The 18,070-nt window shown below is 41.7% G+C and overlaps 1 protein-coding gene and 1 gene segment (V, D, J or C); both read left to right on the top strand.

Moving 5' to 3' along the window:
• Positions 1 to 903: 903 nt before the first annotated feature.
• On the top strand, positions 904 to 1,620 carry LOC137097318 (T cell receptor alpha variable 4-like). The segment is given in 2 exon segments: positions 904 to 1,128; positions 1,466 to 1,620. Coding segments are annotated over 2 exon segments (345 nt in total).
• A 3,063-nt stretch (positions 1,621 to 4,683) lies between these two features.
• LOC132779216 (T cell receptor alpha chain MC.7.G5-like) overlaps positions 4,684 to 18,070 on the top strand; it is a 100,713-nt gene continuing 87,326 nt past the window's right edge. The window contains exons 1-3 of the mRNA XM_067469570.1: positions 4,684 to 4,720; positions 10,523 to 10,851; positions 14,195 to 14,312. Of these exons, the coding sequence (XP_067325671.1) occupies positions 4,684 to 4,720; positions 10,523 to 10,851; positions 14,195 to 14,312 (484 nt within the window). The remainder of the gene's footprint in view (positions 4,721 to 10,522; positions 10,852 to 14,194; positions 14,313 to 18,070) is intronic.

The following is an 18,070-nucleotide window of genomic DNA, read 5'->3' as shown; positions in this document are numbered from 1 at the left end:
GGATTGTTCCATGAGAGTGTTGAATTAGATCAGTAGTTCTCAATCTGTGAGTCTCCAGTAGATTTGTCCTACAACTCCCAGAAATCCCAGCCAGTTTACCTGCTGTTAGGATTTCTGGGAGTTGAAGGCCAAAAGATCAGGGGACCCATAGGTTGAGAACTCCTGGACTAGATGGACCAATGGTCCTGTCCAGTTTTCTAAGATTTCTTCTAGGTACAAAATGTATCAGAGATTGATGGATGAGCACCCATTATATGGTTGGTTGGAGATTGCACCTAGGCGGTTGTTGATAATGGCCATCACATTGATTTCAATGTATAGTTGGCCTATGAATGAGAGAACCTCCAATCTGAGCTCTTATCAATAGCTTTACAAAGATCTTGGCTCCCTTGATTGACTATAACTACCTGAATGTAGCCTTTCTCTTTCCAACTGCCTTCTACCTTATCAAGTATAATGGTCTTATCAAGCCTTCTTATGACCTGCACATATACTCTTAAAAAGAATCATTTCCAAAAGTTGCTGTGCAATGAATAAAAAAACCAACAGTTCAAGTGAATTCTCAGATCCTTCCTTTAAATACCATGGGTTGATTCCAGGTTTAGGGAAGAACATCTGATCAAGTATTCTCCTCCAAGTAGAAGCTAAATCTGAGCATAGCATTGAAATGGAAAATTCCTGTGCCTTTTGGGTTTTGCCCACCAGTAATCTCTCTAGTAACAAGGGCCACCAATAACTTCCCAATATCTGGCTATCTGTGCCCATATCTGACATTCAAAGGTTGGAAAGGAGAAGAGATGGGATGTTTGGAAAGGGATGATCTTCAGTTTTAATCTGTGAATGTTCAATAACTAAAAATCGAATTCTCCACCCCATTCCTCTTTGGTTTTCCAGGGATCCTTCTGTACAAAGCTGAGAGGATCACCCAAGTGCCTCTGATGGATGCATTGGAAGGAAAAGGAGTGAAACTTTCTTGCAGCCACCCATCGGCATCAACAGCTGAAACAATCTTCTGGTATCAACAGTTTCCCAACCAAGGGCTTCGGTACATTGTATCTGCTTATAATAAAGAAGAGAAGAGTGATATACTAGAGCAGGGGTCCTCAAACTTTTTAAACAGAGGGCCAGGTCACAGTCCCTCTAACTGTTGGGGGGCCGGATTATAATTTGAAAAAAAAATGAATGAATTCCCATGCACACTGCACATATATTATTTGTAGTGCAAAAAACACTTTAAAACAATAAAGTAATTAAAATGAAGAAGAATTTTAACAAATATAAACTTGCTAGTATTTCAATGGGAAGTGTGGGCCTGCTTTTGGCTGATGTGACAGGATTGTTGTTGTTGCTGTTGCATGCTTTCAAGTCGTTGCAGACTTGGGTTGACCCTGAGTGAGGGCCGGGTAAATGACCTTGGAGGGCCGCATCCGGCCCCCGGGCCTTAGTTTGAAGACCCCTGTACTAGAGAATGTCTTCCTGGTGGTCTCCAAAGATCGAAATTCAAGCGTTCTTTCCTTCACCAGACCTACGCTGGAGGAGTCTGCGGTGTACTATTGTGCTCTGGGCGACACAGTGCTGCAACCTGGTGTCCCTGCTGTGCAAGAACTCTTTCCTAAATGAAAGTAGGGCATCCGATGGGGTCAGCCCTCCAAAACACAGCTGTCAGACTATTTGAAGGGTTGCATCTTCCTCTATGAGCCTGCCTGGTTTAAGATCCTCAGAGGAGGGTTTTCTCATTGGTAATGGATGGGTTGGAGAAACTTGGGACTGCATAAGAAAGGAAATAAGGATTATTTTTGGAAGACCATAGCAATGAGCTCAAACTATTTTCCTCTAGAACAGTGGTTCTCTACCTGTGGGTCCCCAGATGTTTTGGTCTTCAACTCCCAGAAATCCTAACAGTTGGTAAACTGGTTGGGATTTCTGAGAGTTGTAGGCCAAAACATCTGGGAACCCACAGGTTGAGAACCACTGCTCTAGAAGAATGTTTGGGTGTTTCTTGTAGTTCTGGATTGTATCTTCTTTAACAACTAAGGGAAGGTATAAGTAAACAGATGCCAGGAATCCAGAGTCAGTACTAGGCAGGAGATCATCATCATCATCATCATCATCATCATCATCATCATCATGTTTTCTTATAACCTGCCCTATCTCCCCAAGGAGCCTCAGATAAGAATGGAGAAACAAATAATGACCATGCATCCAATAAGGAAGCCAATTTTCACCAGTATAGCTCATTTCAATTCAAAAAATCACACCCAGGGAAGATATTTTAGCATGGTAATGTCTCCCTTGATAATTATGGATTATTAACTCAAATATGCCTGTGGAAAAACATATGGGCTTTTAACAATGCTATAATGTGATTGTAGATACAAGTAGCAATGGCTGTTCTATTGATTTTGTAAGACAATGTATAAATGTCTAGCTGCTGTCATGCTGACTTTGTGTGCGAGCTTTTGAAAAACTTCTCTAGTATATTTCTTCTGTGCAGAGAGAAATAAAAAGAGTTGGATTGCCATTCTGGTTGTATTTTTGTTGGGTTTAATGCAAAAGAATCGCAGGTGATTTTCCATATTGGTTGGACTGATGGTCTATTGAGGCTTTTCCAAATTTTTGATTCTATGAGAAAAGCGGCATATAAAGATTTATTATAATATTATTATTATAAACCCCTGTCCTCATTCTCTTGTCTGGCTGACTATTAGGCATGTGCACGAAATTTGTTCCTACCATTTCTACCATTTCTTTTATGTCTTTAGTTTCTTCAGAAGCACAAACCCTTCCCACATGAAAAATCTGCTCAGCACGAAAGCCTGCTTTCATGTGCATTTGAACTTGCCTCCTTGCCTTGGAAAGAGAGTGTGTGGCAGGGAGTGCAGGCAGGCAGGCTCAAAGCTCAGCTGTAGGTGTGCTCTAGGCCTGTCTGCATGCCCCACCACACACGCACTCTCAGAGAGTGTGGCAGGGCATATGTGGCATAGCATGTAGGCAGGTCCGGAGAATGCCTACAGCTGAGCGCCACTTATTCTAAAGTAAGAGGCACTTGGCTGCAAGCAGGCATGTAGCCGGGGGGGGGGGGGTTGAGGGGCTTCAGCCCCCCCCCCCCAAATTCTCATGGTGCATTATTTAAATTGTTATGTTTATTCATATCATGATCTGATCACCATACTCATACTCATGTGCATGGGGGTATTGGGGTAATGATACAAAAGGTTTGATAGGGTAGACCCCCTTCACTCAGACTCAGCCTCCCCCCCAAAACAAACTCAGTCCCCCCCGAATCGAAATCCTGGCTACGGGCCTGGCTGCAAGGAACTGGCAGGCAGGCACGCTTTCTGGGAATGCCAGAATGCCCCAACACACACACACTCCCTTTCCAAGGAGAGTTTATATATGACTGGGTGTGCAGGCCATCCCAGAAAGCATGCGTGCCTCCCAGTGCCGACAGCCAAGCGCCTCTTGCTCTAAGCGTAGAAACAGCAGGTGCCAGGTAACAAGAACATACCCTGAGAAGGGGAGCCAGTAGGTGGGAAGTCTCCCCCATTAATGGTCTGATTTTTGGGCCCTGAAACAAAAGAACTGAAAGCAACCCTCCCAGTTTTGAGTGGCTTACAAAAACGGATCAGGGTTCCCAATGAAAGCTGAAACACAAAATAAGACAAGGTTTCCTTCGAATCAGGCATGTAGCTGGGGGGGGGGGGGGGGGGGGCTTGAGTGGCTACAGCCCCTCCCCCCCAAATTCTCATGGTGGTTCGCAAAAAGGCCTTACTGGTGCATTATTTAAACTGTTACGTTTATTCATATCATGATCTGATCACCATACACAATATATCCCATATGCATGGGGATATTGGGGTAATGATACAAAAGGTTTGCTAGGGTAGACCCTCTTTCACTCAGACTCAACCCCCCCAAAACTCAGCCCCCCCTAAGCCCCCTGAAAAAAACTCAGCCCCCCCCCCCAATCGAAATCCTGGCTACGGGCCTGCCTCGAATGCACATGGCTACTGACTATACTCAGTTTTTTATTCTTGTTCACTAGATGGCACTCTGAACCTTCCTGCCTTTTCCATCCCCTCCCCTTTGCGATGCCCCACACCTTTATTTGAAGACTCTGTTGAATGAGGGTTCTACAGTTTACCAGAAAGTAGTGAGCCATCAAGACACAGAGAGAAGCTGCCTGTCCTGCAACCATTTCAGGTCTCATAACTAAAGGAGAACTTCAGGTCACTCCAGAGCTTCAACCATTGCAAGGATGCACTTCCATTCTGAAGCACGCTCCCTGCAAACATGCTTTCTGCTCCTGGGATATGGTAATTGCTTTTTATACTTGCTGTTCATTTTTCCATTGGAGAATGATTCCCAAATCCTGTCAAAGTGTTCCAGTGAGCAATCAAGGGGAGCTACTAATCCATTGATGGATCAAAAATAACAGCAACCAGTCCATAGAAGAGCTGTGATGGCTGGAAGAGCAAGGGGTATTGTGAGTGTTCATATACTTGTGTGCAAATACACATGCACATGGATGAAGACAATGAAGAATCCATGCATGCAGACAGGCAAGGGTAACTCAGTTTTATTCAGCAGTGGCTTGGCTGAAGATATTCTGAGCTTATGGTTTCTAGTTTGCTGAATTGGGTCAATCTGCACTATCAAAAGGAGCTGAGAAGATGGATGGAGATGGGGGAGGAGATGCTTCAATGGGCTTTGGAGACAGGTAGATACAATGATTGAAACCTGTGATTTGGACTTCATTTGCATTACACGTAGTATTATATTTCATTCTAACCACTGGAACACGAAGCAATGGGTTCAAACACCAGGAAAAGAGATTCCACCCAAATATTAGGAAGAATGTCCTGATTTGTAAGAGTTGCTTAACAGTAGATTACATTGTCTTGGAGTTCAGTGGAGTCTCATTCTCTGGAGATTTTTTATGCACGGGTTGGATTACCATCTGTCAGAAGGGCTTTGATTGTATTTTTTGCATGGTAGAATGGGATTGAACTGGGTGGTCCTGGGCTTCCCTTCCAACTCTAGGATTCCACGTCAACATCCCATGCAATTCTGGGATTTACATTATAGGGAAGGGCATTTTGAACCCTGAAACAGAGTTTCTCTTGTGCTCATTGAGCTACAAATCCCAGGACTCCACAAGATGGAACGATGGTTGTTTCATGGGAATGATAGCACTATAATTGTAGCATAAATAAGCTTCACGTCAATGCATGAAAGTGTATCAGTTTTGGATGGCAATTCCATTGTATCTTCCTGTTCACTTCTCAGGGATTCTTCTGAGTTATTCTGAGATCACCCAAGACCTCCTTGTGGAAGGATCTGATGGAAAAGAACTGAATCTCTCCTGCAAACATCCCTCTGCTTTGAAAGGAGATGCCATTCATTGGTACCGTCAGTTTCCAAACCAGGTTCTTCACTTCATAGTGTCTGCATACAATGGAAAAGTGAACAGTGATCAACTAGAGAGAGTCTCCCTATTTATCTCAAAAGACCAAAAATCCAGCGTTTTGTCGTTCACCAGAGTTACCTTGGAGGACTCTGCAACGTATTACTGTTCAGTGAGTGACACAGTGTTACTCTCTGGTGTCTTTGCAGTGCAAAAACTCTTTCCATCTGGTGCTGACTGAAGTGGTGCTTTTGATGGAAGAACATCAGAATTCACATGCCCAAAGAAAAAAGAAAAAAGGTTCTTCACTTTTCCTGATGGAAGCTTAGGATAGGAAAAGAAACTATAATCTGAGTATAACTCAAAACATCTGGAATTTGTGCTTTCCCCCCATGTAATTGTTGCCAAAATTATAAAAATGGATCGAAAAGCCTTTCCTTTGAATTTTTTCATTTCTACTCTGAAGCGGTTTTGTAGAAGAAACAACAAACACAGAAAAAACAACAAATATAGAAAAAAGCTATCTGTCTCACTCTCACATGGGAAATGAAGGAGAAGGCATAGCTTTTCTTCCTCTCTCATACTAGGGGTGATCAAGGAGCATGCGCTACAGTTTGGAATCACAAAATCATGGGACATTATAGTTGGAAAAGGCAACATGGACCATCTACGTCAGGGTCCTCAAACTAAGGTCCGGGGGGGGGGGCAATATTGCCCTCCAAAGTCATTTACCCAGCCCTCGCTCAGGGTCAACCTAAGTCTGAAATGACTTGAAAGCACACAACAACGACAATCTCATCAGCCAAAAACAGGCCCACACTTCCCATTGAAATACTAATAAGTTTATATTTGTTAAAATTGTTCTTCATTTAAATTATTGTATTGTTTTAAACTGTTTTTTGCACTACAAATAAGATATGTGCAGTGTGCATAGGAATTCATTCATGTTTTTTTGCAAATTATAACCCGGCCCTCCAACTGTTTGAGGAACGGTGACCTGGCCCTCTGTTTAAAAAGTTTGAGGACCCTTGATCTACATCATCTCTTCAGCTTCACCAATACAGAACTCCTGTTGAAAGACTTCCAAAGAAGGAGAATTACTACCCTCCGAACCATTCTAGTCTACTTTCAAAAAGTTCTTCTAGTAGAGAAGTTCTTCCTAAGGTAGATTTTATTTTCTTGCAGTTTGATTCCAATGTTTATGTTCTGGTCTCTGGAGAAGCAGTAAACAAACTCATTCCATCTTCTACATGATACCCCTGAAAACATTGAAATATGGCTCTCAGGTCACATCACACAATTTTCAGCTCACCTACATCTCTAGGGAGCTGTGTTAGATATTTGATTTCTCTGTTTTGGGAAATAAGTTCACTTAGTGCAGTGGTTCTCAACCTGGGGTCCCCAGATGTTTTTGGCCTTCAACTCCCAGAAATCCTAACAGCTGGTAAACTGGCTGAGATTTCTGGGAGTTGTAGGCCAAAACACCTGGGGACCCACAGGTTGAGAACCACTGACTTAGTGGTAGTATACTATATCCTGTTGCCAGAACTGGCATGCATCACAAGCATCATATATTTATAGGTAGTGCAACTCAATTATTTTGTGTGCTATTCCCCCATTAGTCAAAATGCAGCATATGTTATACTTTTTGTAGTATTTTCCCTCATTGGCCAGGTAATCAAAAACATTTTGTGTTCCCACTCTCTTTGACTTTCACATGAGAAAGAAACCTTGAGTGACTTTGTTCTCATAACAAAATCTATAACGCAGCTTAAACAATCTCATTCCTGACTAATGAGATTTTGGATCTACCAACTTGCAACTAATCAATTTTTTTATCAAGCAGTTTCAAATATTACCCATCATCTCTATTACGTGTAATAATACACTTTATTTATATTCTGGTCTATCTCCCTGAGAGGACTCAGAGCAGATTATAGTATACAAATATATAGGCAAACATTCAATGCCTTTTATCCAGTGAACAATAACATACAATACACAAACAAAGCAAAGGTTTCCCTTTCCAATTCTGGCGTCTGGGGGCGATGCTCAACTCTAGCCACAGGGAGGTGCTATTGTTCAATTTTCCATGCCAAGGAGTCTGTTGTCCATAGACCCTTCTGATCGTGTTACTGGCATGGCTGCACATTTTACCTTCCCGACGAGGTTGTACTTATTGATCTACTCACATTTCATGTTTTTAAACTGCTAGGTAGGCAGAAGCTAGGGCTGACAGTGAGAGCTCACCCCGACCCATGGCTTTGAACTTCCAACTTTCTGGTCAGTAAGTTTTTACATAGCTAGCGGTTTAATCTGCTGAGCTATTGCATGATCACAATATAATTGCATTATAAGCATATAACTGGAGGCCTGATACATACTGTAGTATGGTGTAATACAGAATGCATGATGAATATATGAGAGTAGATCAATAGGTACCGGGACTGTGGTGCAGCTGGCTGAGTGTCAGCTACATTAAGATCACTTCTGACAAGTTCGAAGCCAGCCCGGGTTGGAGTGAGCTTCCGACCAATTGTGTAGCTTGTTGTCGACCTTTGCAACCTGAAAGACAGTTGAATCCGTCAAGTAGGAAAATTAGGTATCACCTATGTGTGGGGAGGCTAATTTAACTAATTTACTAGGCCATAAAAAGACACCAGCAAAGCACTCCAGCAAAGCATGCGGGGAATGCGGAAGTACTTTATCAGTGTTGCAGATGGACGATGAAAGCGACAGCTCCACTGGCGGCCAGAAAAAGTTAAATAGCCTCTGACTGTCTGTCTATATGTGTTGTATGTCTTTCGCATTAAATGTTTGCCATATATGTGTACATTGTAATCTGCCCTGAGTCCCCTGTGGGGTGAGAAGGGTGGAATATAAATACTGTAAATAATAATAATAAATAATAATAGGTACTGCTTCTGCAGGAAAGTAATGGCGCTCCATGGAATCATGCTGGCCACTTGACCTTGCAGGCGTCTACGGACAACACCGGATCTTCAGCTTAGAAATGGAGATGAGCATTACTTCCCCGGAGTTGGACATGACTAGACTTACTGTTAAGGGAAACCTTTACCTTTACTTAGTCATCTGTGCTCAGAAAATAGCAAAGGTACATGGAAGGACAGAAAAAGCATGGCAAGGCCTAAGGATAGGATCCTGACAAGATGCAATGTGTCCACAACTGCTATTTGGTATGACTTGAAGTTGTCTTATTGCTGGTTTCCTTTAGAACCATTTGTGAAAGATACTTACTGATTTCCCCGAGCCTTTTCAGAGCGTAGGAGAAACAGTTTTTCCTACTCTTCACCACTAGAGGGTATGGTATGGTTGCTGATGACATGATAAATAAATAAATACCACTAGAGGGGAACCTAACCCTAAATTTTGTCTATACTTTCCACTTGCTAAAATTATACAAGGAAGTAAATGAGCTGTGTGATGCATCGGGAAGCAGGGAAGGCGGGCTAAGCAAGATGCAGATACATTTTAAACTTGTCAGAAGAAGCTAGGGAAGATTTGGCATCACTCCAGATTTTGGATGACGGGAAACATGCATTCAAAACCAAGGTGTTGTTTGGTTCTTATGGAAATTCTCTTTCTGCTCCTGAAATCTGGTAATTGATTTGTGGCTGTTTTTGTCTATGTTGTTATACTTACTTATTTAGGAGATGCCTCATAGCCTGAGAATTATGGTCTTCCAAGTGTAGTGTTTTGAAGGTGGGTCCATAGGTGGCTGTGGAGCTTCTTGATACGCATGTTTTCCCAACGTGAGGACACTGGTTTCCAGGAGGAAGGCGTCCCGGTCAGGGTTGGCTTGATGCGCCTTCCTTTTGCTACATTTTCCCCTTTCACTCTCCATTCATGCCTCTTCGAATTCTGCAGCACTGCTGGTCACAGCTGACCTCCAGTTAGAGTGCTTAGAGCTTCCTAGTTCTCAGTGTTTATGCCACTATTGGCTTTAAGCCCATCTTTAAATCTCTTTTCCTGTCCATCAACACTATGTTTCCTGTTCTTGAGTTGGGCGTATAGTAACTGCTTTGGGAGACAGTGATCGGGCATTTGGACAATGTGACCAATATAGCAGAGTTGATGACATAGTGTCATAATATGTTATTGACTAAACTTTAACTTGTGACAAACTTAAGAATGAAAGGCATCCTTATAAAGAGTCCTCCACAGGTCTTACAAATGTAGGGTTCTTTTCTTCTTTTCCAGTTTCCTTCAACTTTTCCGTTTCCCCCCCTTTTCTCAGTAACTCGTGTTTTCTTACAATACTTACTTACTAACTTAGGTGATCCTTCGTTGGACAAGTAAGATGGTCTTCCATGATGGGTTTCCTTGTGGATTCGTAGGTGGCTGTGGAGCCCTATTCTTCACCCGCATCTTCTCCCACAGTGAAGGCATTGGTTTCCAGGTGGAAGGCAGTCCTGGTCGGGGTTGGCTTGACGCGCCTTCCTCTTGGCACGTTTCTCTCTTTCACCCTCCACTCGTGCCTCCTCGAATTCTGCAGCACTACTGGTCATAGCTGACTTCCAGCTGGAGCGCTCAAGGGCCAGGGCTTCCCAGTTCTCAGTGTCTATGCCAGAGATTTTAAGGTTGGCTTTGAGGCCATCTTTAAATCTCTTTTCCTGTCCACCAACGTTCCGTTTTCCATTCTTAAGCTCAGAGTAGAGCAACTGCTTTGGGAGACGGTGGTCAGGCATCCGGACAACGTGGCCGGCCCAGCGGAGTTGATGGCAGAGGACCATCGCTTCAATGCTGGTGGTCTTTGGTTGTCCAAATTACAGGCGTCTCAGTTTAGTTTCTAGGCTTGATTTGTTCTTGAAACTATTTATGTGTCTCTTTTATGGGCATGGTACCCATAAAACATGAGTTAAGTCAATCTATGTAACTGAAATATTTCCTTGATATTCTAACAAGTTTGGCATATTTGATACTAAAGGGAATACACACATACACACACACAAATACTAAATATGTTGATGGGTATTTGGGTTGGGGCTGTCTTTCATTTTAAGTAAATGGCATTGTAAATTAGTGTTCTTGTTATCTATGAGCACCTATTATTTTCCCATAAGCCTAGCTGATTCCCCACTTTCGGTTTTCCAGGAATCCTGTGCAGTTCCGAGAAGATCACCCAAGAGCCCCTTGTGGTCGGATCAGATGGAAAAGAGGTGAAGGTGTCTTGCAATCACCCTTCGGCCGAATCATCCACAGATACCATCTTTTGGTACCGACAATTTCCTAACCAGGGTCCTGAGTTTGTTGTGTCAGGATACCGTGAAAAAGCAACGAGTAACAGGCTAAAGAGCATCTCATTGTTGATCTCTGGAGATCGGAAATCCAGCAGTTTGTCATTTGCCGGAGCAACACTGGAGGATACTGCGGTGTACTACTGTGCTCTGGGTGACACAGTGCTACGTCTTGATGTCTTTGCTGTACAGGAACCATGAACGAAGGTGCTACATTTGATGAAGGGAAGATCAGGCCTTTGAAAACATCTGTATTTGCAGGAGTGGTTCTTCACTAGTCGTGATGAACACTTAGGAAAACGCCCAAGACTAATTCAGAGTTTAATTTGCAGCAGAACACCTCAGTGCTCATTGACTTGAGGTCCACATAGCAATTGGAATCAAGACACACCATATACTTGTGTCTTGACATTTTCAATGTCATTTTCAAGACATTTTTGTAAAACAATCAACCCCCCCCCCCCAAACCTGGGTAGATTTATCTGTAAGTCAATGTAAATAGCTCTTATTAAAATTGGAACCACCTCCTTCTCTACATAGAGCGGGGAAAGACAAGCCCTTAGCCCAGCGTTTCTCAACCTAGGGGTTGGGATCTCTGGGGGGTTCACAAGGGGGTGTCAGAGAGGTCACCAAAGACCATCAGAAAACACAGTATTTTCTCTTGGTCATGGGGTTCCATGTGGGAAGTTTGGCCCAATTCTTTCATTGGTGGGACTCAGAATGCTATTGTAGGTGAACTATAAATCCCAGTAACTAGAACTGCCAAATGTCAAGGTCTATTTTCCACAAACTTTACCAGTGTTCACATTTGAGCATATTGAGGATTAGTGCCAAGTTTGGTCCAAGTCCATCATTGTTTGAGTCCACAGTGTTCTCTGGATGTAGATGAACTACAGCTCCAAAAGTCAAGCTCAATGCCCACCAAACCCTTCCAGTATTTTTTGTTGGTCATGGGAGTTCTGTGTGTCAAGTTTGGTTCAATTTCATCATTGGTGGAGTTCAGAATGCTCTTTGATTGTAGGTGAACTATAAATCCCAGCTACTACAACTCCCAAATGACAAAATCAACCCCCTCCCCTCCAACCCCACCAGTATTCAAATTTGGGAGTATTGGGTATCTGTGCCAAATTTGGTCCAGTGAATAAAAATACCTCCTGCATATCAGATATTTACATTGCAATTCATAACAGTAGCAAAACTACAGTTAAGAAGTAGCAACAAAAATAATTTTAAGGTTAACATTTGGGCACATTGAGTATTTCTGCCAAGTTTGGTCCAGATCCATCATTGTTTGAGTCCACAGTTCTCTCTAGATGTAGGTGAACTACAACTCCAAAACTCAAGGTCAATACTCACCAAAGCCTTCCAGTATTATGTCCTTAAAGCTGAAGTATTATGTCCTTAAAGCTGAAGATTCTTCCCCTCAAAAATGGCCCATTCCCCCAGGTCTTCTCTTTTAAGATACAAGAGGCAATTTTCACATTGGGGGCTGTTTTTTAGCACACTAGCCAAATATTTTAATATTGTGTATATGGACTGATCTCAAAAGCAATTATCAGTTGCCATCCCTTTCCAGGAGGAGGCACTGGCACTACTGTAGATGTTCATTTTCTGTACGTTTAGACAAAGTATGTCACACTTTTGAAGAGTAGGAAAGGAAACCTTATGTAGTTCTCCTTCCACCTTGAAGGTGAGATGAATACTGTCACTTTAAAGCTGAGACTTCCCTAGAAGAGAAAGCCACAAGCGGTTAGAACAAAGTCAGAAGAAGAAAGCAAAACTCCTGTATGGCTGACTCTTACCATCAATGTATGGGACTCATTACAGACATCTCTGGAAGACCCAAAGAAGGAGAAACATTAAATTTACTGCTGCTGTTGTTGAATTTTTAACTTGGAGCAATTTGTGAGTTAAATTCACTTAGAAGTAGACATCATCTTCACCATGATCTTCATAACAATGTTTATTGTCCTGCTAAACACACTTCTAAGTAAGTAGCATTTTTTTTATTCTACATTTGTCTCATTCACTTAGCTGCCAATTTATGTCTCCTTTTTTTTAGCATTCAAAGCAAACTGTTCACATATTGCTCCATATTGTGTTCCAGCCACATTTGTTCCTTGTGCTTCCCATTCTGACTTCAAAACATTTATGAAATGTTATAGTTTCTCTGCCATTATGCTTGGTTACTTCAAGACTTCATGAGCTAAATGTAATTTCTGGTATCAGGTAAAGACTGTCTAATGCTGTGTTTCTCAACCTGGGGGTTGGGATCCCTGGGGGGGGGGGGGGGTCACGAGGGGGTGTCAGAGGGCTTGCCAAAGACCACCAGAAAACACAGTATGTTGTGTTGGTCATGGGGGTTCTGTGTGGGAAGTTTGGCCAAATTCTATCATTGGTCGGGTTCAGAATGTTCTTTGATTGTAGGTGAACTATAAATCCCAGCAACTACAACTCCCAAATTGTCAAGGTCTATTTCCCCCAAACTCTACCAGTGTTCACATTTGGGCATATTGAGTATTTCTGCCAAGTTTGGTCCAGATCCATCATTGTTTGAGTCCACAATACTATCTGGATGTAAGTGAACTACTGTGAAAAGCCTTCCAGGATTTTCTGTTGGTCATGGGTGTTCTGTGTGCCAGGACTGGTTCAATCCCATCACTGATGGAGTTCAGAATGCTCTTTGATTGTAGGTGAACTATAAATCCCAGCAACTACAACTCCCAAATGACAAAATCAACCCCCCCCCCCCCCACAATCCCACCAGTATTCAAATTTGGGCGTATTGTGTATTTGTGCCAAATTTGGTCCAATGAATGAAAACACATCCTGCATAACAGTAGCAAAATTACAGTTATGAAGTAGCAACAAAAGTAATGTTATGGTTGGGGGTCACCACAACATGAAGAACTGTATCAAGGGGTCACAGCATTAGGAAGGTTGGGAACCACTGTCTAATGTCTTGATGAGTAGCTCTGTCAATTAAGTAGATTATTATTTCTTTTACTATAAAGAAGCATGCAGAATTTAACAAGAGATTGTTGAATGTTCATGCTTCATTGAGTGTGTACCTTGGATGAAATGATGGGTCTTTTGATGGATGGCATAGAAAAGCTGGAAAGTATCAACTAGTCTTCAAAGGGTTGTTTGTTGCTTCTCCTTCTTTTGAGCAATTTGAAATGGAAGAAATACTTATACTGCTAGTTGTTTATGAATGCGTAGACCAGTGGTTCTCAACCTGGGGTCCCCAGATGTTTTTGGCCTACAACTCCCAGAAATCTCAGCCAGTTTACCAGCTGTTAGGATTTCTGGGAGTTGACGACCAAAAACATCTGGGGACCCCAGGTTGAGAACCACTGGCTTAGACCATAGGCCATTCCCAAACAAACAAATAAATACAATATTAAAATACTTCATATAGATATTTACTTATTAAAATTAAAGAAGAGTCAGGAAATGGGATCCTAACTCTACCTTGGAGCAGTTATAAATTTCAACGTGAATTCAACAATTCCCTCTTGTTTTGTAGGAAGGACTCAAGGACAATCTGTATCCCAACCAGAACGTTTTGTTTCCATCCAAGAAGGCCAGCCTATTTTGCTGCCGTGTATCTATGAAACTGCATACTTGTCTCCAACTTTCTACTGGTATGAGCAACTTCCACACCAAGGTCCTCGGCTCTTACTTTCCAGCTTTGATGTTCCAAACAAAGGAAATGAAAAACCCAAGAAGGGGTTCTCACTCCAAGCAGGGGGCAAGTTCTTCAATTTGACCAAGAGGTCTGCTGAATGGAGCGACTCAGCTGTCTACTTCTGCATCTTGAGCGGCACAGTGAAATGACTGACAGGGGAAGTGGAACAAAAACACAACCTCTGACAAGGCGCAGAGACCAGCAGTGCAAAGTGGCTTAAGATGCAACCCAAAGAGTACAGAAAAATATTCATTTTCATCTCACAGCTAAAAACCAGGGACACCTCTGGCCAAGCAACATCAGAATGTAGTCAAGATGGCAAAAAGTTATTAATGATTTATTTATTTATTTATTTGCTGTATTTGTATACTGCCCCTCTCAGCCCTCAGGTGACTCAGGGCGGTTTACAGAGGCAACAATTCGATGCCCCATACACAATAAAACATTTAAAAGCATGAACACGCAATATAAAACCATAACAATAGTATTAAGAACACACAAGTCAGCAGGGGCTGCAGCAATATGATTTTGTCTGAGTCTGATGGGAAGGGCAAAATTGGCCCTCTCATCTCCTTTTCCCCTCTATGGAATTAATTGAAAAAATTTCCACTAATTGCCATGGGGACTCCCAGTATCAATTTGATTTTCACGTCAGAAATTTACCTTTAACTGGAAATGTTTTTGTTTTTTTATATAAACTGGATTATAATTCTGATTAGTATTTTGTGCTTTGTTTTTTTAAAAAAGATCGGAAATGTACATTTTTAACTTCTTCACATTGTATTTCATGGCATTTGGCTAGCACAATAAATGTATGGATTGATGTAAAGGGGGGGGGTCCCTGCTTGCGGTCCTATCCCCATCTCAAGCGCAGTTGTTGGGGATGAGATGGGGTCTTCTCCTTGACCCACCCCCCCCGCTTCTGGAATTCGTTCCCTAAAGAACTAAAAATGCCCCCCTCTCTCCTTTCCTTTAAGAAACTTTTAAAAACTCACTTATGGACTTGAGCTTACAGAGGAAGAGGATTAGTACATCTTTATACATATCTTTGTCTAGATATTGGACGCCTACCTAACTCAGTCCTGTTGGTTGCCGTGATTGACCCCATATTTTCAGGCCTTTCAGCTGTTAGATTTTATTATGTGACAAATGTTGTGATGTGTTACATTCTGTTTATTTAAGTTGTTAATTTAAAACATTTTTGGTTACTTTTTGGATTAGTTATTATAAGTTTATATTGAGGTTGTTTTTAATTATTGTTTTTGATTAGCTTGGTTGTTTGCTTGTTTTTTTGCCATTGAATTTTTGCCATTTTTGTTGGAAACCACCCTATTCAAAGCAAGTTACAAATATATTATTATTATTATTATTATTATTATTATTATTATTATTATTATTCGAAATGCAATAAGATGAGTCCACAGCAGACAAGATCACTCTGCTGGCTGTTGTATTGGATCACATGTCGGACACTTCCCAAGTGTCTAGAACTGTATGATGTATCAGTGAATAATGCGTGCAGATCCCAGTAAGGTGGCCTTTTGCAGCTGGCAGATGGTAATTTTGTCAGCACAGATTGTGTTTAAGTGCAGGCCAAGGTTTTTAGGCACTGCACCCAGTGTGCCAATCACCACTGGGACCACCTTTACTGGCTTGTGCCAGAGTCTTTGCAGTTTGATTTTTAAATCCTGAGATTTTCCAGACGTTTCTCTTCAATCCTTCTGTCACCTGGGATTGCAACATCAACAATCCATACTTTGTTTTTTAACACGATCGTGAGGTCAGGAGTATTGTGCTCCAAAACTCTGTTAGTCTGAATTTGGAAGTCCCAGAGTAGTTTGACGTGTTCATTTTCTGTAACCTTTTCCTGCTTGTGATCCCCCCAGTTCTTTGTCGCAGGCAGATGGTATTTGTGGCACAAGTTCCAATGAATCCTCTGAGCAACAGTGTTATGCCTCTGCTTGTAGTCTGTTTGCGCGCTCTTCTTCCAGCAGCTAAGGATGTGATCTATATATTGTTGAAGGCTTTCATGGCCAGAAACACTGGGTTGTTGTAGGTTTTTTCTGGCTATCAGATGCAGCACCCAAACACAAATCAAGGAACATGAAAGGCACTACAGACTACTTCAACCAGAGAAGTCAGCCATAGCAGAGCACCTGATGAACCAGCCTGGACACAGCATATTATTTGAGAACACAGAATTGCTGGACCACTCCAACAACCACCATGTCAGACTACACAGAGAAGCCATTGAAATCCACAAGCATGTGGACAATTTCAACAGAAAGGAGGAAACCATGAAAATGAACAAAATCTGGCTACCAGTATTAAAAAACTCCAAAATTAGAACAGCACAACAACAGAGAGGAAACAAACAAGGACTTCTAATCACCTCTCAACAAAGGATTGCTCCAGGCACTGCCAGGCAATCAAATGCTAATCAAGGTGATCAGTTGAAACATTCACACCTGCTCCAGCAGACAAGAGTCCTTTGTCCCACCCTGGTCATTCCACAGATATATAAACCCCTTTTCCTAGTTCCAACAGACCTCAGTACCTCTGAGGATGCTTGCCATAGATGCAGGCGAAACGTCAGGAGTGAATGCCTCTAGACCATTGCCATATAGCCTGAAAAAATCTACAGCAACCCACTAAAATAGTACTTTGCTTTCTGATGGTTCATTATATACTAATTTTGTTTCATGTGCAAAAATGACTAAATTATTGTGTATAAAATTACTTTCAGGCTATGTGTAGAAGGTATATATGAAAAATGAATTTGGTGTTTAGATTGGGGTCCCGTTTCCAAGATATCTCATTATGTACAGATATGCAAATAATATCTAAAGTCCCAAACATTTCAGATAAAGGATACATAATCTGCATTAGATCACGTTTTTCTTGTTTTTATTTTTCTGACCACAAGATGGCAATGCAAACTGGTACTCCGGCTCCTTCCTCTTATGAAAAGCCACAGGATAGTAATCCAATTTTAGCTTTACAGGAAAACCTATGAGGCAGGATGTAGAGGGAAGAAACCCATTCAAGCCTAAGAAAACAAGGAGAATTTTGGGCCTTTGGCATTTTTTAAACATTTTGGACCAGAATTATATTTTCCCCCAGATTTTGGAATACTTGTATACTTATTTTTTTTTCCGAATCTAAGATGCACCCCCCCCCCATATAAGAATTTTAAAAAATGGGATGTGTCTTAAAATTGTGAGTGTGTTTTACTCATATAAATAAAGTTTTTCCCCTGTTGGTAATATTGAAATTAGTGTACATCTTAAAACGAACCACTGAGGACTTTAAGATCATCTGGGGAGGCCCTGCTCTCAGTCCTGCCTTTGTCACAAGCACGTTTGGCAGGGACGAGCGACAGGGCCTTCTCAGTGGTGGCCCCTCAGAACACCCTCCCTAGGGAAATCAGATTTGCTCTCTCCGTCTTGACATTTCAGAGGCAAGTTAAAACGTGGCTATTTGAGCAAGCATTTACAAATACAGAGTAGCTAATATAGGAAATCGAATGACCTGACAATGGAATTGGATAATGCTTGAGAATAATGAGACGCAGATGATGTTGCTTTTATTGTTTTTGTGATATCTTATACTGTTAATGTTTTTTATCTATTATGTTTTATGTATACTGATATGTTGGAAACCGCCTTGAGTCGCCAATTGGCTGAGAAAGGCGGTATACAAATACAGTAAATA

This window comes from Anolis sagrei, chromosome 6, assembly GCF_037176765.1.
Source record: "Anolis sagrei isolate rAnoSag1 chromosome 6, rAnoSag1.mat, whole genome shotgun sequence".
NCBI lineage: Eukaryota > Metazoa > Chordata > Lepidosauria > Squamata > Dactyloidae > Anolis > Anolis sagrei.
Note: the sequence above shows the minus strand (reverse complement) of the source record. Positions and strands in the feature narration are given on the sequence as shown.